The following is a 23103-nucleotide window of genomic DNA, read 5'->3' as shown; positions in this document are numbered from 1 at the left end:
ATCACTTTTTCTTGCCATTTTTAATGCATTTTTCTTACATTACTCCCATTTCTGCCACTTCCCCATCAGATTTCAACACCTTTTCCGCAAATTTTCAAGACATTTTTGGCACTTATAAACCTTTTCCATCACTTTTCCCGCCTAATGTCACATATGTTGACCCATTATTGTCACTTTTAAAGTCTTTTCATTATATTTCATGCTCATTTTTGCCAATTTAACCACATTCACATTTTTTTCTGCCACTTTTAAACCCTTTTTACCACTTTTTCTGTCTGTTTCTGGCCACTCCAATTTACAACTTTTAACCAATTTCTGTGGTTTTTAAAATCCCATTTCACCAGCTTTTCCACCATTTTTGGTCACTTTTAACCCATTTTATTTCTGATTTAAACAAGGATGTACATCTTTATGTTGATTATATACTGTAGCACAATTAATAATAAACGTTCCTGGATAACAGTGGATGTTATTCAGATGAATAAGTAAATGTGGTTATTACAGATTCATAGAACAATGGACCATCATTTTGCTGGGTGGATGAGATGGATGGATGGACCCCAAAAATCTCTTCCCTTTATTCACCCTTATAGATGACCCCATGTCTGTGTTCAACCACCTTCAGGTACAGTGGGGGTCCACGATCTCTGGCACCTTTATTATGGAGGTCACAGGCTGAAAAGGTTGAGAACCAATCGGCTAAGGTGCATTTAAGAGCAGGATGTTGCAAGTAACAATAATTCTTATGGAAACTGGAGCTAACTGCTATCTATGCAGACAGTACACCTGTGTTATCCATCAGCCTCTGTTTTTAAAGCAAACTCATTCCTCACACTGATGTTCAGGAAAAGTCAGTGCATTCCATCGTGTCCACATTGGACTGTAATGTTTACTTTCTTCTTCTAAATGAACTCACTGCTCATTGTTTTTATATCATTTTCCTGGTGTGTTATTTCAGTGTGTGGATTGCAGTGTTGGCGCCTGTTCTTGGCACGCACTTATCATTCCATCCCGTTTACTGACGAGCACGTTCAACTTTAGGATTAAACTCCTGCATTGGTCTCAGCAGAGCGCTTTCTCTTATTCACAGAAATATATCTCCCGCATTTAATGACTGTCAAGTATCCAAGCAGTTAAAATGAATTACCACACGCGTAATTTGTGAGCACGTCTAAATCATGTGAGTGAATCAAGGAGAATGTTTGAGGGAAAAGTCCCTGATTCATAGTGCTCTGTTCTGTTTTTGTGCAGTGGTTGATTTAAGTGCGAGAGCTGAATTCACCACTGACTCAGTCGTGAAGTCACAATGTCAGCTTCATTGTCCAGTGAGTTACCAGAACAACATAATAACAGCTATTGAATTGGTATTGAAGCCCATGGACACGCTGGAAGTGCAGGCACACAAATGCACGATGTCATCGAGGTTTAATCACTCTGACGGATGTACCAGTATATTGTTGGGATTACGGAAGTCACCGTGTCACACAATGTGTTGACTGAAGGGAGAAAGCTGTTTACTGGATGTAGTTTGTCACTCATTTCGCTATTTGTTTTCACACATGTTCATCCTTTACAGCATCTGACATCTCAAAATGCTTGACAAAGTCTTATATATTGTTTAGAGCACATGTGTCAAACTCAAGGCCCAGGGGCCAAATCCAGGCCTTTACAGTAACCAGTTCGGCCCGCGGGAGAAAGTAAATATGAATTATTGTGTTAATTACCAAATAATCCAGTTGTCCTCAAATTCACTTACTCCACAATATTTTTAGAGGCTTACATTTTTCCCTTTTTTTATATTGCATGAATTCAATCATTTTTAATTGCACATTGTGAAAGTAACTTTCAATTTGTCCACAAATCTTACAATTTCTAACAAACAATTCCACAAAATTCCTCCAAATTACACAAAACTTGGTAACAAAAACAATATTTTTACAAGTTAATTTAACTGATATTAAAATCGAGGACACATTAATGTTACAGTTGTTCTTTTTTCCCCAATTAAAAGTTTGACACTGTTTTTGAGGCTCAGATTTTCCATTTCAAAGTTTCCCAAATTCCCTTTGAGACTTTCTGTGTCAGTTTAACCTTTTTTATTTTGTATCCGTTTCATTGGCTTACCCCCTTTAGATGTCATTACTGGCCAAACATGCCAGACATGCTTAGTACTGTTAATTGAGTTAACTATTTCTCAATACTCGAGATTTTGCGCGAGATTTGACGATTTGTCTGTTTGCTAAAGTTGCTACAAATTGGACCACTTGTTTTACAGTGGAAAATTGCATGTAAATTAGTATTATTGTTCCAAAATAGTCTGTATCATACAGCTGTTTAGAATTCAGGAAGTGAACTCCGTAACATTACTTCATATTTTAAGCAAGAATTGACATTTCTATATTTTTTGCCCACCTGTTTACGGTGTAAATATTGCGTGTAAATGTGTGGTATTGATCCAAAACATGCATGTGGAGTGTATCCATTGCCATATTGCAAGACACTCCCACACATGTGATCTAATGAAAAAATTTCATTAATTTTAAAAAAGTAGTAAATAATGATAACAATATTGTGGTTTCAGGAAGTGAATTATGTTTACTTTCTACCGTTTTTTGCGATCACAGAAAATCGGAGCCCCTAATTATTCTATGTTTTCCAAATAAATGTAAGCAATTAATTTGACGTATAAGAGTACAAAAGGGCTGGGAATCTATTAGAGCATTGTTGTGTATAAAATGGCTTTGTCGGTGTTAGCTGATTTTTATTTTAAAGTAGCTGGAATTCTCTGTCAACCCAAAGAAAAACACAAAACGCGTTTGTTACTTTCATTACTAAACAGACAATAAAAGTCTTTGGAACCGCTGTGACCACCTTTGGAGGTGGTCGACCCAATTACAAAAAAGCCCCCTGTTGGCTTCTTTAATTGGCGTTGAATTGCTTTAGTACTCAGTAAAGATTTAAAATGACTGCTCTCAGAGCCATTTACAAGCTGGTCTTTGGTGGCCGATTAAATGATATTAGTGGCACATACCACCCATATACACCAGCCAGAAATCTCAACCACTCATGGTCTGATGAGTAGAAAGATAAGGTTTCATCACCTTATCTTTCACTGGATTCCCTCAAAACGAATTAAGACAAACATGTTCAGACATTAAACATAACTGTCAGCAAATTCTTTGGGAGAATTGTGTAACGCAAACAAATGGGTGAAAGGAGACGATAGAGAAATTCCCCAAATTGTGAAGGAATACCTTGCCAGGGAGTTCTGATTTAGTATGTTGAACCAAAAGTTTTATCCACTGATGTCAGGTTACCACGAAATATATTTAACTGGATTATCAAGAAGATGGGCATACAATGTGTCTGTCAGAATATGTATAAGGTAGATGATGAGCTGTTGTTTAATACCAGAAGTGAGACTGTAAAACAGAAAATTCCTGCTAAGTGATAATGACAGTGTTGGAGAGAAAGAAAACAGTTATTAGAGTTGCACAGAACAGGTACTCATTGTCACTTTCAGAGAAGTGTGTCCTGGGCTGAAACATTAGTTAGATTATTTATTCTATTTTATTTTTAGTCAGGGACAAAATCTAGTAGGCTAAATAAATTGTGATGTAATTTTTGGAGGTTAATTCTGATTCTATGTTGTTATTGCAATGACTTGCTGTGTCACTTTAAATACTTAATAATGGGAAATAATAGCCTCTTGTGTTTATCATCGTTTATTTACATTTTTTTCCTGAATAATTTGTGTTTTAATGTGATCTACATATTTTCCCATCTCAGTAATTATCCAGCCATATCACATTTACTATCAAGATCAACTGACTCAGCATTTTAAGAACCAGGGCCTAATTTACCTCCACCAAGGAAGTAGTATTTTCACTGGGGTTTATTTTTTTGTTTCTTTGTCTGTTAGCAGGAGTATGTCAAAAGTACTTAAAGAATTTTGATGAAATTTTAACCAAAGATAGACCTTACGCTAAGGAAGTCATTCATCATTGGTGAAATTTCAAAATTGTATTTCTTAGTTTCGTAATTGTCCAATCTTTATGAAAATAGACTCAGTTATGTGCGATTTTTCATGGGCACACATTTACTACGGTACCACGATCAGACAGGATCAATGATCTAGGGCTGCTCAATTAATTGAAATTCGATTACAATTTCGATTATTACACTTAACGATTACAAAAATAACATAATCGAGAAAAAAACGATTATTAAAAAAAATATATATATATTTTATTTATTTTTTGACATCTTTTATTCGCTAAATAAAATAAACCCACTATTTCGGACATCTACAAATAATAAAGCTTGGCACGCACATATTAACACTAACTTTGAGTTATTTAATCCACGCACATGCAAGCTCCTCCCCTCCGCCCCGCCCCTCTCAAAGCCAAAGCTAGCCTGCAGGCCAACACGAGGAAAGTTGTTGCTAGTGGTCTTGAAACATTGCAGGAGAAACGCAGAAAAAACACTTGGTAAACAAGTGGCAAGTCAAATTCTCTTCTATAGGAACACTTTGGGTTTGATGATGAAGGTCTAGAGCAAAGACACATCACGTGCAAGAAGTATTTTGTTTTGTGCAAAAGTGAACATACGTGATTTTAGTGTTTGAAGGATTTCATTTATGTTTAATGCATATATTTAGTTTTTTTTGTACAAAAAAATAACTTTTTGATGACAAATAATCGTTTGAATAATCGTGATTTCAATTATGACTAAAATAATCGTAATTGTCATTTTTTCTATAATCGAACAGCCCTACACTGATCCATATAATTCAATTCAATTCAACTTTATTTATATAGTGCAAATGACAACAAAGTCATCTCAAAGTGCTTAAAAAAAGTCCATAGTAAGAAAGAAAGAACCCAACAAGACATGTACAAGCATTTAGCGACAGTGAGAAGAAAAAACTCCCTCTTTTTTATAGGAAGAAATCTCCAGCGGAACCAGGTTCAGAGGTGGCAGCCATCTGCTTCGACTGGTTGGGGTTAGTGAACAGAATAATAAACAGAATAGGATAGAAGGATTGTCCATCCGTGTTCTAGACAAGTTGAGCTGTGAACCAATGATCAGTCCATCAACAAATGACCAGTCCATAACTGTCAATATCTGGCAAAGAGAGGATTTGGTGCTTAATGGAGGTTGAGTTCTCTTGTTTCCTTTTAACTTCTGAGCAAAAATAATCTTACCTCAACAAGTTTTACACTTAAGAGTTTAGCATTGCTTACATGACATTTGGTGTGCATGTATGTCTGTGTGTGTGTTTGATAGTAACAAAGACAGTAATCACAGTAATCTGGTATTTAAAGGCTAGCCCAGACCGGGGCCGTATCCTCGTCTTGACTCTTGGAATGGTCTGCGTGTGTCTTCCCTCTAATGGTTTGATTGCCATCCAACTTAAAAGTGCTTTTATGTCTTTTCTGTGTTGGCTGTGAAGGATCCACCCTACAGCTGTTCTCCAAATCTTCAGAGACATACCTTTTAATTAACTACAAAGCAGCTGACGGGTGCTTCATCTGCTCACACTTGATTCGTCGCAGTTGGGTGAATTAAGTGTGAGAAAGTGCTGGCCTTGGATTAGTTTAGGGTGCAATGACTTTAGTGTTGTTTATTTTTAGTTCATTGGATCTGATCTATAAATTGACATACAGCCTCATAAAACATGGTACTTTAAAATGAGTTTTGGTTTCATCCGTTGGTGAAGACTTGCTGACTTCTCCTTTCGCACCAGCTTCCTGATGTCCTTATCACTGACAGAAGTAGGACGCTCTGCCAATGAGCAGCTGCTTCCTGTCAACTCTACAGTTCAACACCTCTGCCCCCAACCCATCCTGACAATTACTTTGTAAATATTTAAATGTACCAGATGGTGTCTGTTGGTTAGGAAGTCGATCTGCCACTTAAATATTTTTACGTGCAGATCCAAAGATAGCCGCATCATGTGTTATTAGACAACCAAACTATCCTACTAGAAGCATACATACTTTTGTAACTTATTTTGTAGTTTGGACTGTTCGAAAAAGGCTTGATCAAGTGATATTACTGAAACAGAATAATAGTCATCAACAGTAGGTATGAGGAAAATGGACCCATTTATTGTTAACCAATGCCTTACATACATTTTAACATTAAACCTAAGAATACTCTACAATTGAATGGAATAAATAAAAACTAAATGAGAAGGCCCTGAAAAAGGCCTCAATAAATCCAATAAAAACAAATAATGTATTGAAGCAGTGTGCTTGTATCTGAGATTTTAAATGCAGACTGATATAATCTCTATTTTTCTGAAATCGGACCGGTATCAATATCGGATCGAGACACTTTTACAATAAGGCAATGAATTCACTAGACTTCCATAGACATTGATTGGGTACCTGAAACCAAGGTGATTCAAAGACGACTCTTCAAGTGCAAATCTTGAAGTACAACCCCCATGAACAGAAGTTGGAATATGTCCTGGTGTGAAAATAAGACAATTTCTTCTGCAGTTTGAGCAGTTGTTCCTCTGTATCATTGGAAAACATGGGTCAGTCTTGAACATCAGCGACTGTTACTACTTTACCTACTTTGGAATGAAAACAATTATTGTCATCATAGGATGATAAACATAGGACTCCTATGTTTATCATCGTTTTTTCGTATGCATTGATGTCTGGTTTTTGTCTAGCTGTGAGGACTTTCTCTCAGTCTAATGTCCCAGTTTAAACTCCCACTCCACAAGCAGCTCAGCAGAATAAACTAAAACCACACTCACTCCTTGGACTATTCCCAGGTTGAGTCTGGACTCCAAATATATCCTGACCACAAAGCCTCAGGGCAAAATATGACGTCATTGCTGGTAGAAACCTGATGCACGGTCTGCAGAAACTGCACGTTTGGTTAGTTTTTAAACTTGTGTGCATTACTAAGCCTTTTCTTCTCAGCAAAACCTGGTGTTTGGACTTATTCCTGTTATATTTTACTGCAGGGAAATGGCCGTTCTGGCACATTTTTTAAGCAGATTACACCTACAGTAAATCTAACTTCAGCTTAGTATTTTTTGCACTTGACTACTAGCAAAAGGTTTCATGTGTTTCCATAGCATTTTTTTGGATTACCAGTTTTACTGTGTAATGTATGTATTTAGCCCTGTTTTTTGATTCTTTAGCTTTGAATTTACTCCATATTAACACAAGTTCTAATTATCTTCTGTCTACTGCCTTTTTCACTCAGTCTAACAAGAATCATGTTTTAAGAAATGTTCATTTGTTGACAAAAGCGCTAAGTTCTAACAGCCATGTGGTAAATTTCTATCCACATTGAGGGTGGTTCACATGGTTTTCATATGTTAGTCCACTATGTTACAGTTGTGACATCCGTACCTTGTTTTCAAGTCTTGTTGACCATCAGAACATACACATTTAGTAAAATTACTGGTCAAATCTGTAAGGGTGTCCTGATCCGATATTGATATGGAATATCGGTCCGATATCAGCCAGAAAACGAATATTGGATATTATCAGACTGCCTCTAAAATCTCCGATATATATTATATTATATTATATTATATTAATTCAATTGTAGAATACTGTAGATATTATGTTGTAGGTTAAAATAATTGGTTAATAATAAATGGGTCAGTTTTTCTTATACCTACTGTTGCTGACAATTGTTCTCTGTTTGACTAACATCACTTAATCAAGCCTTTTCTAACATTCCACACTACAAAATAAGTAATAAAAGTATGTATGACATATATGACATCCCTACTTTTTAACCAAAGTGTTTTAAACCAAACGTTAGCTCCCTTCAAGTATCCAGGTGTAATATCTTGGTTATCTTACAGCTAAATGCATTTTCTCAAGCCAATAATATTTCATTGTTCTTTAAAATGGTTTCCTAAATACTATTTTGTCAATTGTAGTAAGCATCTTAGTCGACAAAGTTTCATACAGTTTAGAGATAAATCTTGTAGGATTCCTGAATTACCTGAGCAGCTTTTTTTACTCATTTTGTTTTATGTGAAGGTGGAAACGAGCTACAAGTCCTAACATAAAATATACGTCAGCAAAAACTGCAGGTTAAACCCATTGAAGCATTTGTAATAAAATGTTTAACAAAGGACCTGCAGCATGTTTAAGTAGAAAAGAAAACCTCCTTTCACTACATTATTAGGAAAAAAATGCCTGTGTATTGGGAATGCGCCGGATATGGTTGATGCCTGACACATGGTTTCATTTAACCCTTTACAAGTGAGCAGACGTGTTTCACATTCGAGCCCCCACCAGAAAATGTGGGATTTGGTTTAGCCTTGTTCAGAGTGGGTGTGATTAGCTGTAATTGGGCTGTTATTCCTTATTCCATATTAGGACCACGCTGAAAAACGGAGGAACAGCCAGGACTTCTGGTTCTGGCTCATTTAATGTTTGTCCCTTTTTTCACAATAGTTAGGTAAATCAGTTAATAAGGATAACATGCTCCGCTTATTTTTATGTCATGTCTGTTTTATATTTTATTATACTGCTTAAAGCCCATTATTGAAATCAAATTCCTTTTATTCATCTAATCCAAGTTGGTAATAGTCAGATGCTAATGGTGCTAATGGTCAAAATAAACATTATACTGTCCAGACTTCCAGATGCTCATTTAGTTCATTAATGTCATGAAAAAAAGATATTGCGGATTAAAGTAACAGAAATGCTGCAATTACAAATTGTTAGCTTGCCAAAGACAATGCTAGCATCATGCAACGAGGATGTAGTTTGCTTGCATTATTTTTTTTTCTTCCTATTTATTGTATAGGACTTTTAAATTACTGTACTAAAGTGCAGTAGTTTAAAAGCAACCTTCTGGTTTTATCACTGCAATGAAAGTTTTATGTAATCACTTTCAACTTTCCAAAACATAGTATATATATATATACACACATACATTTTGTTATAGAAACTAGATAGTGCTGTCTTTCAGGTTAGTCTAAAATGGTCTTTCATTTCACCAACATAACAGTAGATATTCTAAAACTTTTTACTTTTTCATGTATTTTATACAAGAATTTTACTACAGAAACCTTAGAGTACTCTGTATGGTGAACATGAAGCTTTGGTAGGTGCTTCTTTGTTTAGGTGAGGGTAATACGTGGCAATGCTCACTGATCTGTGTGGTTTAAAAGCATGAAACATCTAATTAAAGTACATTAAGGTCTGGGAATTCAGTTTCGGGGAGTAGAGGTAAAGGCAGCATTTATGAGAGTTCACAAGAAAATAAACTGGCTGTTAGGGATGTCTTTAACTTCAGGACAAGGCTTTTTTAATACTTAATTTCCATTTGCTCATATTTTACAGCTTAGGCGGGGACCGAAGAATGAAATAGTCCATATGCCAAATTTCAGATAAACCAAATGTTTTATAACGACACAAAAGTAGAAGCAAAGGAAATAACTTTTAGATTAAATAACTGAGTTATTAATAACCAACAAATGTGATTAGCAGGAATGTACAGCAATATATGTTTAGAAGATTAAAAAAAAAGGTAGTTGTTTCAGTCGTTAGAAATTCATAGTTAGTCTGAAGGGAAACAAAGACCTTTTGTTTTAAAGGTAAAGCTGCATCATAAATTTAATCAAGCTACGTTAGAAAATCTTCAATTTTTTAAAAAGCTTTGTCAGAATTCTGACTCCTACAGTTTGTTGTGTGCTAACAGCCTCAGAAGAAGCTAAAGTCCACCTGAGTGTATTTTCATTGTCTCGTTGGGATACTAATCTATAGCTTGTGTTTTGTATCAAGTGAACCTGTGAGTTTATTTGTGTAAAGCTGTTTGTTTCTGTCTCGTTGCGTAGACTTTAAAGTTCTGCTGCTGGTGCATAAATCTGTGAATGGGGTTGGTCCAGAATACATCAGTGAGATGTTAGTCAGGTATGAACCCAGCAGGTCTCTCAGATCTATGGACACAGGTCAGATAGTGGAGCCCAGAGCTCACAGTAAACATGGTGATGCTGTGTTTAGTTGTTATGCTGCAAAAAATTGGAACAAACTGCAGCAGAGCTGAAGTCAGCATCACGTGAACATTTTTAAATCAAAGTTAAAGGCACTTTTTTTTCTCTACTGCGTATGATTGAGAGAGAGATTTTTGGTCATGTTGTTGATGTAATGTGTTTGATGATGATTTGAATTGATTTTACTGATGATTTTAAATGTTCTTATTGATTTTGAGTTGTTGAATGTTTTATCATGTAAAGCACATTGAGTTGCTTTGTGTATGTAATGCGCTATACAAATAAATTTGTCTTTCCTCGATTGAGTGTGAGTGTATATTTGCATGCACAGATCAGATAACTGAATGTTTGTAGACTTGACTTTGTCTTTGTATGTTTTGTGTGTGTGTGTGTGTGTGTGTGTGTGTGTGTGTGTATTTGTTCGATATTGTGAAGCGTTCCCAGACTAGTCAGAAAGTCAACAACTAATGGGTTCCCACAGTCCTCTCTGCTCTCACTTTGAGTAAAGTTTCGAATCGGGAATTTTTTATGTGTCGATTGGTTACATACAAAGGCTTTGTTCTGATTGGTCTGTTGTCACATGCTGGCAAAAGGGTCAAGGTCAATTTTGCATTTAAAGACTTCCACCTGGACATTTTCTCTAAGCAGCAGTTTCCCACAAAAACACTGTGTGCATTGTTTCTATTGTGTTGTCATTCATTGTCATTACCAAGTAGCCGGTTGGAAATGTCTTCATTGGGGGCCAATTTCCCTTGGTGGTTATCGAAAATATCATTGGGGGTAAATTATACCTTGGACAATAAGGAAATACCATTTAAAATGTTGAAATTATTGGAAAAACATAGGTTTCTTCTAAAAACTACTACTACACACTAGCCTTTAACCTTTGTCCGTCTACTACGTAGCAGCTCAGCGCTCTGACTAATTCTGCAGTCTTGCTTCTTATTGGCTGGACGCAAGTCGTATAAATTTCAAAGTACACACATGGTAATCGTATGACACAGGACGGTTACTCACTTTAACCTCGGTCATAAAAAGCAGTTCCCCTTTAAGGTTAATCATTGTTCAGTGCTGTCAGCAGGTGGGCCCTTATCTCACACAGGCAGAGCTCAACAAACGGCCAGATACTGCCCACTGCGACACGCAGCGCAGATAGAGGAATGTCTAGTCTAGACCAGGGGTTCTCAACCTTGGCGTCGGGACCGTCGCGAGACACAGGGAGGGGTCGCCCAATGCCTTCAAGAAACTGAGACTTAAAAATTTGAGCCCATTTTTGCTTCTTTTCTTAACCTTTTTTCTGCAACTACACCAAACCACTGCTACATTTTGACCTATTTTCATCACTTTCTTGTCATATTTCATACTTCGCCATATAATTTCATGGTCTTTTCTGCACATTTTTTCCACTTTCAAGACATTTTCAGCATTTATAAACCCTTTCCATCACTTTTCCTCCTTAATGTTGCACATGTTGACCCATTATTGTCACTTATCATTTCTTTTTACCAGATTTCATGCTTATTTTTATCAATTTAACTACATTCACAGTTTGTCATGCCCAGTTTAAACTAATTGTTCCTACTTTTTTTCTGCCACTTTTAAGCCAGTATTGACACTTTGAACCCATTTTACCACTTTTTCTGTCTATTTTTGGCCACTTTAATTTGCAACTTTTAACCAACTTCTGTCACATTTTTCACCACTTTTGGTTTCTTTTAACCCATTTGATTTCTGATTAAAACAAGGATTTACATCTTTAAAATGACTACATACTATGGAGCAAACAGTAAACTCCCTAATTAACAGTGGATATTATTCAGATAAATAAGTAAATGTGGTTCAACCACCTTCAGGTACAGTGGGGTCCCAGGTTTCTGGTACCTTTATTTTAGGGGTCGTAGGCAAAAAAGATTGGTTACAATCTAAGAGCACACGCTAAATGCACAAATAAACAACTCATACAACTACAGTCTTCCCATTTTTATTGATAAAATAGTATTAAGTGGTTCTTCAATTAATCCAACTTTGTCAAAAGATCATGATTTTCTTTTTCTGTATTGTTTTTGTTCTTCCTGCTTATCCTGCACTCAGGATCTCGACAGAACTTCAGTCTGTCACGTGGCAAACATACATTATATATAGAAAAACAAAACATTGATACAACTATTCACTCCAACAGCCAATTTCAGCGAGAAATTCATATTTTAATGTGGGAAGGAAGACGCTGGAGACAGACGCACTAAGTTCTTGAGTTAGAACCTGCCACGGGAGACTGAGCAGCGTCTTTTTGATGTGATTACATGAAAGGTTGGCAAGAGACTTAAAAGGCTCATGGGTCATGAAATGAAGGAAAGCAAAGCACACCTGCACGCTTGAGATCAAAAATGATGTGCACAAACATTACGGTTTGGAGATGAATGGAGCATGACACCACAGTTCTGATGTGATGGACATTTTTTTTTTTACCACCTGAAAGACTTTTGCAGGCAGCTCTGGAAGAATCACCGTCCGTCTTTTCTGTTCAGCGTTGTTAAGTGGTGGCAGCATGATGAGCATGTGGGGCTTGTACAAACACAGATAATCTGTTCCACTTGACTGGCAGAGTGGGAACCAGGTGGGGAAAGTGGTAGCTAGATGCCTTGAAAACGGTATAGTGTGCAGCACGACACAATGATTTGGTAAGAGTTAAACCTGCCATCATTAAAGAAGTTGATTTGAGCTAAGATTCTTCTCTGTAAATATAAGAATAAATTACACAAGAATAAAGACTAGAGGCAGTAATGGAAGAAAAATAAACTCCCTGGCCAGTTGGGAGGTACAGAATTCCCAGTTCTGGTAAACTTCTATAGGAAGTCAAACTGGGAATAACCTCAATTGTCTACAATAGATGCAGATGTAAAACTTCCCTCTAATGTATTTGGAATGTCCCCTAAACTCCATACTATAGCATATCACTGATGAATCAATATTGGTTGATACTAAAGGTAAGAAAATATATTGTGCAACAAAATATTGCGATAATAAAACGTTTTAAGATGTATCGTCGAGGGTATGTTTGTTATCGCAAGGGGAGGGGTCAGATGAAAAAAGAACTTCCCACCATCTATTAAACACCAGATTGTTATGGTTGGTTTTTATTTTGAATATTCCCATTGAGTTGAAAAGGTCACAGACAGAGTAAGTGTATTGGTATGCCAGAGTTCATGGTTATTTGGTTATTTTTTCCAACACCAAGTTTTTTGTCTTTTATCTTTTCCCCAAAAAAATATTGTATCATTATCGCAGGCCTATTATCATCTGACATATCATATCGTAAACTTAGTGTATCGTTCCACCTCTATTTAATACACAAGTTTGTTTGCACAAGTTAGCCTTTTCTTATTTGTCATTGTGTTCACAGTCCTGACTTTGACAGTGTTACTTTGTAAACTTGTTTTTATTTAGTAGTGTTCTGCTTCTTTGTCATGAATCATATTTTGGGTTCTGCAATACTTTGTGTTCATGTACAGTAGCTATATATCCTGTTTACGTCATGGTTATTATTTCACATATTAGTACATACTGTATATCAGCTATGGGCAAACATCGTATAGCAGCTGGGAATCCCTTATATTGGTCGGGCTTGAAATATGATATTTAGGTTTCTTCTCTATTCTACTAGCTCTTATCTCTGAAGACCCATTGCATTTTAGCATATGTCACTATAATCCCACCCACACCCACATCTTGTTACATAAAATTCTGTGGTGTGACTGATAACTGTCTCAAATGTCTTGCACCAACCAAACTATTGTACAGGGTAGGCCCAGCCCAAGAAGATAAAATGTTTACTCCAAAGTCTCTGGACACGATCTTGCTTCTGATACTCTCCAGCATGTGAGCTGTTCTGTTTGCAGGAACAGCAAGCCTGCTGCTAAATTTTACTTGTGACTAACTTAAAGAAACTACTGTTCAATTAAAAGATCTGGAAAGGAGGTAGAGAGAAAAACCTTACAGGCTCTACTCAATACTTTGCCAGGCACGATTGCCAAGACCCACAGGTTGGTTGTTTTCCAAGCCTGTGAAGTTGCGTATTCCATGTATCTGAGATATGGGGGGGGGTGTTGGGCCCAGTGCATAATGGGACCCTGCCCCAAAAACTAGCTCAGGACACCAACACTTCAGATTTTCAGATCACTGTTATAATAATGACATTTCGTTGAGTGCATTTAATTATGGTAACTTCAGGAACTTGAGACTTGTCTATACGTCTAACACTCCAATACCTCTATTGCTATGTATGTCTGAGAAATGTGGACCTGCGGTTACAGCCGTGTTCAATCAGGATGAATTTGGTTCACACATTGGTGGCGCTTTGCAGCTGTTGGGAATGTTTCTGTTTTGCAGCTCAAGCAATGCAGACGAGGTGAAAGTTCAGCAATGGCAACACGGTGTGCACATTCACTTCTGCCTTGTTTTTGTTACAGTTTTTATTAATTTCAGATATCAGATACATGATTTCAGCAAATAGTGCCAGTGGTTTGTATGACCATCAGTGAGTGATCTTTGAGAAAACATTCCCACCGTTGTTTGAGTCACAGTTTTATGGCTTGCTAGAAAGAAAAAAAAAAAATCACCCTAACAGGACTTCTCATTGACGGCTGTGATAGAAAAGAGGGCTGTGGTCGAAGACAACACTCAGTTTGTTGCGGCAGAGGAAGTGGAATCTCTCAGACAAGACAGCTGCTCATTCCCAACCCCAATGGCGTATGAACGCTCCCAGTACAACAGATCCCCGTTCTCCCAGCGCCCTTCTCCTCGCACCCTGCAGAGAGAGCATTAGCCACACATGTTGAGGTTAGGCAGGAAAAATACATGCAAGAGACGGGTCAGTGCACCAGTTATACTCCTAAGGCTTTCCAGACGGGAGGCTTGCGTTGGTGTTTTGGTTCCGACCAGGAGAAGATGTCTGGATGGAGATAAAGGCCAAAGAGGAGCTTCTACCAAAATAATTGACACTTGTAGTTTGCATTCTTTACAAGGTCACCACACAATGGGGGATGAGCAAACACCCCCCCATGGGACGGATGCTTGGAAGAATGCACAGTCTACTTTTCAGAGTAATACGTTCTAAGCTTTGCATGTTGTTGTTTTTTTATCAAGAAATGTAATTGGTCAAAATATTTCTATGAACCGAATGGCTGCCATCAGAAAAAAATATTGTGGACATTAAAAACAAAACCAGAACATCAAGTTACAAAGAAGTAAATGTTGGTCAAGTCTTTAGTTTCAGTTCCTAAACTGTGTAATTTGAACCTAATCCTGCTTTATTTGTGGTATATTTTTTTAACAATCTGCCCTGTTGATATATTTACACACTTTATATTTCATAGAGGGAAGAATGCATGTTTTCCTGCAATAAAGTACTCAAAAGTCTGTCGACGCAACAGCTGGGCCTTAATCCGTATCTCACAGTCCAGACAGATTTATCCTATGTTGATGTTGGCCTGATCAAATCATAGCTTGTTCTGATGTTGAGGTTAGATGATATTTTTTCATTTCTTTTCTTCTTCTTTTTTCTTCCATTGAACCATAATTGCAGTTATTTTATATTTAAATCTGTTTTTCTTGATCAGGAATGATTTATAAGGCATTTTACATTATTGTTTTGTTTAAACAATTCATGTTGTTTTAGATTTGAACATTTTTTAATACGTTTTTCAAGATGAATAATTAAAAATACCATAGATATATTAAAAGAAATGTTAGTTGACATCTTAAAGCCATATTCGGGATAAACAATTATTTTATGGTAATATTATATTAATGTGAAAACAGTTTTGATTCTTTAGATCAGGGGTGTCAAAACTCATTTTACTTCGGGGGGCCACATATGACTTAGTTTAATCGTAGCTGAAAAATACCGTTTTATTAGGGGTGGAAGAGCAATATCCAAATGTTTGTACTGGAGTTTTGATTTTTGCATTCTTATAAATGTCACAGAAGTCACAGATACATATTAGTAACTCCATGATCTCGTATCTCAGAAGTCGTAAAATTTGTTGACTTCTTTTATTATTATTATTATTATTATTATTATTATTATTAATGAAACTTTGGGGAGCTATTTAGGAGAAATTGCAGTTTTTTTCTTCTTTTTTTAAAGTTGCATCAAACATTTATTTATTTATTTTTTTAATACAAGTCCCTGTAAATATTGGGGAGTAACATTTTATTTTTATTTTAGAGGGACCAAGAAGTTGAACTAAACTTTATATGGATCTATGTCATGATTCATATTTTTGTTGGAATTTTTAAAAACAGAATGTATGAAAAATGTACAATCCTACCGCGGGCCAATGTGGCCTATGTGAAGGCTCTATGGAGCTTCGTTTTTCTGTCTATGCATTTGTGTCTGGTATGTGCTATGCTACATACAGTAAATGTTTACATTAAGTGTGGCTTTAATCCACTAATTGAGAGAAGTGTCTTGGCCCCAGTTCCTTTAAATCCCTCAGAACGTACAAACCATGCGTTTGATGTTGAGCAATCAGGCAATCAGTGGTGATGAATGAGGTAAAGGAGGTGCAGCACAGTCTTTTGGCACCCAGCCATAGTTTGGAAATAGGCTAGTAGCTCTGTGGGTCAGCGTGTGGAGATGGAAGGGGTGGGGGAGGGGAGGGAGATCATTAGGAGAAGAACGCCAGAGCATAATACGATGGTGTACCAGTGTTAGGTGCCTCATTCTCCCCTATAGGAGAGAAAGGGTGGGCGGCACACGTTGCCTTTAAACAACACGAGTGTGTGAATGCGTTTGTGTGTCTTGAGGCTCGTTGGGGGTAAGAGAGCCTTGGAAAGTGTGTCTATGGGAAGACTGAGGAAGCTCCCCCCCCCACCTCCCAAACTTGATGGGAGCATCAGATTCCTTTAGTGGGGCGGCAAAGCAGGAATGTCCATATGGGTCGACACACGTGTTCTCTTTGTGCAGGTTGTTGGGGAACATCTTCCGTTGTTTTCTTTCCCATAAAGCTTCAAAGTGCAAATGTCAGTGTCTGTCAAGTCTTTTCAAATTAAAAGAAATGTTGTTATTTAAGAGGTTTTTTCATTTGTAATTTCATCAGATCAGTGAATTGAAACAAACAAGTAGAGAAGGTTGAAATTGCCGCTTGAAAGTCTGTTTAGATCTCCACGGTAAACATTTGGTTTTGCTCGTCATGTCAGAAAAGTTTAGCACATTGCATTGTGTAGTTCTGTAGTGTTTCTCAAATGGGGGTACGCGATGGCACTACAGTGAGAGATTTTTTTTTTTGTTTAAAATGATATTCATAATAATGACCATTAAAATTATCTTGATTAGAACATGAAAGGGTCAATCTTGGTGACCAGAAATGCTAAAAAACTATTGAAATGAATCCATTTTGGAGGCACTAAACATTGTTTTATTGCACTTACTTAAAATGGGATTCTTTAAAATGTGTGTTATCACTCAGTCATTCCATCATTATGCTCTATAGTTGTTTTTTTTTTATTTAATTCAGAGTTAAAAATGTTGTAGTCAGACAAAAGGGGTACTTGGGCCAAAAAAGTTTGAGAACCACTGCCGTAGACAAAGCAAGAAAGTGTTTTTACTTCATTCTTACTTACCATGATTTCTTGTGTTTCTTTGCCCAACAAGGAGGACAGTGTTTCGCTTTGTACCATTTTTGTTGCAGTTTATTCCTTGTATTCCCTGTGATGCCAGCTCACTGCGCCAGACATTTAATTTCGGCCAGATTCGGATCTTTTCGGATCCCAAAATAAACATCTGCCATTGTTTTGCAGCAACTTTCGAATGTGTGTAAACGCCAGAAACGTGTAGGGGAGTCACTTCGGCAAAGTTTTTGTGAAAAACACAAGAAGTCATAATAAGAATGAAATAAAAACTCTGCTATGCAACCGTCGAGGGGACTCCACATCCCACAATGCAATGTGCAAAACTTTTCTGACAATGTCAACAACAATGTTTACAGTGGAGATTTTTTTTAGCAGCAATTTCAACCTTCTAAATTTTTTGTGAGTAAATTATCTTTGATTTATTGATCTATGGGGCCTACACTGTCTTTATCTGATTAAAAAAAAAAAAAAAAATATATATATATATATTATTGCACTTCACCCAAAAGATTGAGTTTTTTTTATCGAAGATCACAGAATTTAAACTGGTGGCTTTCACTGTTTTTTTTTTTTTTTTATTTATGCAGAGTATCAAATTAATATGGTTTATAATGCGCCTTAATCAAATTTTAGTACTTTTAGTTTCAGTATTTAGAATATTTTGGTTTTAGTCTCAGTATTTTAAATGAATATTCACAAACTCACTTTAACTGCTGTTTTATAAATGCATTCTGGTCGACTATTTCACTTTTTAACTGTAATCTTGTCTCAGGGATGTGTATGTGTGTGTGTGTACGTGTTGTATGTTCAGCAAAATGATAATAAAGTTTGATTTGATTTTGATTTGAATGCACCTCAAAATAGACAGGTGCAATACAGAAATTATACATTCAAATCACAGCACATTATGTAATTAATGTGAACTGGTGCTGACAGAGTTTGAATGTCCTTTTTGAGGTGTAGAAGAAGAAGCCTTTGACTGCCTTTGATTCGGGCTGTGAGCTTTGCAGAGAGCGCAGGTTTACAACAACAGCACTCGACTCCCCTCTGATCCTCTGCTGACTCTGCAAACACTGGCTTTATTCTGTCTGTATGTGTGAGCGCGTTTCACTCAGTGTCCGTTCATCCGCTAACGTTTCCCCAGCCAGGTGCCCCACTGCACTGCACCTACAGCGGGCTCTGCCTCAGCGAGCACGTGTAGGTCAAAGGTCACTTAAATGCCTACTTCAGGGGGGAGGAGGCGGAGACTCACAAAAGCACAGCGCTTGTTTTTACCATTAGCATTAGCCTGTCATGATGATAAGCAGCTGCACATGTGGTATTGTCATCAGGAGGAGTTTTTTTTTCCTTAATTCAGATGTATTTAGGGACGTCCCGATACAACTTTTTCACTTCCGATACGATACAGATATTGCAGCCTTGGGTATTGGTCGTTACCGATATTGATCCGATACAATATCAGTACAAATCATACATACTTTTCTTACTTATTTTGTAGTGTGGAATGTTAGAAAAGGATTGATCAAACTGAGAACAACAAGTTTTTACGTATAATTCATGTTGTTTTAGTTTTGTTCCATAACAACAGTAAATAGCAAATATGTTCAGCAGGTATAAAGTGTTTTTAAGGTTTTTGCTTGGCCATGAGTCACACAGAGGATCAATAAACATTCAGGCCTCCTGGGTGATGGGCACCTGGTTGCCGTTGGAGACGTGAAACTCAACCCAGCAGAGCCCTTTCAGACCACAATCTCTCTTTTTGGTCAGTAAAGGTCAGAGCCATTACAGCACTAAATCACCTTCAGTGCAAATGTCAAGATAAAAATACAAGTTGTGAACAATGATACCATCACTATCCAAAATATATATTTTTAAGAACTTTTTTTCATATTTTGGATCAGTATGTCTGACTTTTTTTTTTTCATACAATGAATTTCAAATAAATAACATTGCTATTCAATGAAGTAAATGCCTTAAATGAGGTTATTTTGAGACCACATGCAGTACTCATTTGACAATGTGTCACTCCAAAACAAGCTTGAAATCATTATAAAGATGTACAATTTATCACTGTAATTTTTTAAAAACAGTAATTCGTGTTTCGATCCTTCATCAAAGGCATTTTATCAGAATTTTATTTATATTTTCACTGACTTGTATCTATTTGTTTGTCTGTTTGCAGGATTATGTCACAGATTTGGACAAAATTTAAACCAAAGACAGACATTGTGCCACTGAATATTACATTACATTTTTGAGGGGATCAGGATCAGTTTCAAAACATCGAAAAATGCAAAGAAAAAAATATCTATCTCGGTTTATGCCGTAATTGACCAATCTTTATGAAATGTGACTCATTTATGTCGATTGGTTCCTAAATTACCACCACTGAGTTTCATCCACATGGGCTCTGGATTGTGCATACTATTGCAATTTTTTCGGAAACATGTGAGTGCCCGTACATTTGGATCTACTGTATGGTTAATAACAGGGATCACAATTTCTTCCAAGTCTCTAAAGTGTGAATGATATTGGTTCCATCATCCAGATTACTGCCAATATCTGGCGAAGACGATATTTTGCGCATGTCAGAGGTTTGCGATCTCTGAGTGCCCTTGTTTAAAAATATTTTCTTCTTTCTTTAAGGGTGACCGGGTTTGGCTACGTGAGGAGGAGCAGTCCCTGCCCAGCACCGTGTCCTCTTGCTCTGGAGGTGTTGTCGTCTTTGTCACAGACTATGGCCAGGTGAGAGCCGTGTTATGTCTGCTGCCTTCGTAACAAACACACTTCATACCAGACAAACTACTTAAGAACTTCATTTTGTGTTCAAGTTCAATATAAAACTACTACAGTATTTCAGATGCAAAACAGCAGTCAGACTTTATTCTCTGCAGCTCTTCTGGGAAAACACTTACCCTGCGATATCTTCTTCTGATGCTGACAAGAGACCAAAAGGCTTAAAGAGATCTGCTCATAATTTGGGATCAGCTCGAGATGCAGTAAATCCCTCCTAACTCCATATGGTTCTGTGTTACTTCTTTGATCCATGTGTTGTCAAAACAGCAGCTAGAGAGGGAGTTGAAGGACAAATGGAAGTAAAGCCACAGTGGGTTTTGCTTTGTATGGGATTCATTATCAAGAACTAGGATGAATTATTCCATCTCAGTTGTTCTTCAGGTTCAATGGTTTCATTTTTTGACATTGAGAGTGTTCTGCCTTGTTGTAACTCATTGTGATGACAGAGGATACAATCACCTTGGCTGCATAAGATGAAGGATAAAGGAGTTCAATAAAACCAATTCAGCTCTCCACAGTGAGTCTGAGGCCAGGTAGTTCTAAACCTACGACTTTACGACCTAGACTGGAGAGAAAATGACTCTAAAGTCATTGACTAAATGACACAAAAATGTTTGTTATTGAAGACCTAATAAGATAACACCAAAAGACTTCACACCAAATGCGACTTCAGCCACTATACTTGCTTAAATCACCCGTGATGAGTCGCTTGAACGTACGTGACGACCTGGGCAGTGACGTTCATTGCTGATTGGATGTCGCGACACAGCATCGCTTGAAGTCACTTCAAAAGTTCAACATTTTCAACTTTGAACAACTAAGTTCGTGTGATTGAGTCACTGGAATCTCACGAGTCGCGTGGCTTGAAGAGAGTCGCTTGACGTTGCATCATTTACATTGATTTTCAATGTTCAATGTTCTCATCGCAAGCAGCTTTTAATTTCAGTGTGATTAAACCTCAAAATGCAACCTAATCTAAACTTCATGAAGACCTACCCTCCACTCCCCTCATGTGCTGACAGCTTTAACAAAGACTTCCTATCGTGCTAGCAGCTAGCAGAGGGTCACTACGAGCAGAGACTGGCCAGTAAATGTGAGCGCTGAGGGATTTAGAGTCATGTTGAGCCAGTGTATTGTCCAGAAGATTTCTTGAGCAGATTAAGGCATTCTTATCTCTCAGCTCCTATTCACTTGGAGAGACTCTTGGATCTGTCGGCCACTGAAGCTAATGACCCTCCGCCCCACACTTTTACAGAACTCAACTGGAGGGTGGCGGGGCCCGCCGGTGGCTGTTCCGTCTCACTTAGCTCCATCACAAAGCTTTTTTTCATTCCAATTTATGCTGTAAATGTACTAAAATACTCTTTTGGTGCTAAGAATTTGATTTGTCTGTTGACATCACTCAACCTATCATCTTGTGTTACCCAGTCAGTGACAGTTTGGCATTGAAGGTTTTTGATAATAGTCCTCCATTTAGCGTATGCATAAATATCATGAAGACTAGCTTCAGCTGTATTTCTATTGGGAAATTGATGCTAGCGTTTCCTAGTATGCAGGTATGGGGTGAGAGAGCTAAGCTTTTAGTTTTGAAAATATGTTGTATACATCTGCCAAGGAGGTAATGTTTTCACTTGTGTTTGTTTGTCTTTTTGCAGGATTACAACATAAGTTTAACCAAAGATAGATCTTACGCCATGACAGATTCTGTACAACTTTTTAGGGGATCCAGGTCAATATACTGATTGTAGATCAGTTTCAAAAATAGAAAACCCTATCTCTTTTTATTGAGGAAATTTCAAAATCTATATCTTGCGTGGTTTATAATTGATGAATCTTTCTGAAATTTCATTCAGTTAAGGAGGGCAGACACTTTTTCAATCTTACTCAGCTCCAGCTCAAAGTATGCGACTCAATTGCACAGCCCGAATCTACACAGCTCACCATTTATGTTCTCACACTGTACTGACCGACACCCTGACACGATCTGACTGCTCACACTGTACGTCCATACGCGACATTTCGGGGTCTTGTTTCTGGAAATGCAACGAACAAATTAGAAGAAGAACTCCAACTGTGAGATACCCTCACAAGGAGCGACCAGGATTTCACACGTTTGATTTTCTTACGACCTCACGATTGCTGATCGGGAGCTGGTCGTGAGGTCTTCGCTTCTCGTGACCCCATGAATACTACATGATGCACGACACAAAATTTAGCCAAGATTCGGACCGATCCCAAAAACAGACGCACAAGTCGAAAATCGGCTCAAAATGGGCCAAAAATCGCACAGTGTATGCCATCCTTTATGTCGGGTAGATTCTGCCAATATCTGACAGAGGATTTTTGGCGCTTGGCAGTAGTTTGCACTTGTTTCTTTTAAAATTCATCTTGTGTTTTCCTGTCTTGACCTTTACTTTGGTGTCATTGTGTCTTGTCATTTCATTGGAATCCCTCTTCTGTGCACCAGGTTTACCATTTTCACTTTGAAATTTGCTCAGAAGAGAAAAAAGGCCGCACAAGCCTGTCACGCTGTATCCGGAGCTCTACTTTATGACATACTCGTGGTAAATTGAGTGAAGTCACTTCCTCAGCGGTCCTTCGAGGATCCACACGCTCATGCTGATGTACTGCTTGTTAGTGTTAGGCTCACCGAAAGGTGATGGAACCTATTTAGCAAATAA

The 23103-nt window shown here is 37.4% G+C and overlaps 1 protein-coding gene across 1 annotated transcript in view; it reads left to right on the top strand.

Annotated features, from left to right (window-relative positions):
* myo10 (myosin X) overlaps positions 1-23103 on the top strand; it is a 141055-nt gene that overhangs the window by 26518 nt on the left and 91434 nt on the right. Inside the window, exon 2 of the mRNA XM_028472537.1 lies at positions 20273-20371. Coding sequence (XP_028328338.1) covers positions 20273-20371 — 99 coding nt within the window. The remainder of the gene's footprint in view (positions 1-20272; positions 20372-23103) is intronic.

The sequence above is a fragment of the Gouania willdenowi genome, chromosome 17 (genome assembly GCF_900634775.1).
Source record: "Gouania willdenowi chromosome 17, fGouWil2.1, whole genome shotgun sequence".
Classification (NCBI taxonomy): domain Eukaryota; kingdom Metazoa; phylum Chordata; class Actinopteri; order Blenniiformes; family Gobiesocidae; genus Gouania; species Gouania willdenowi.
This window is presented reverse-complemented; position numbering and strand designations above follow the sequence as displayed.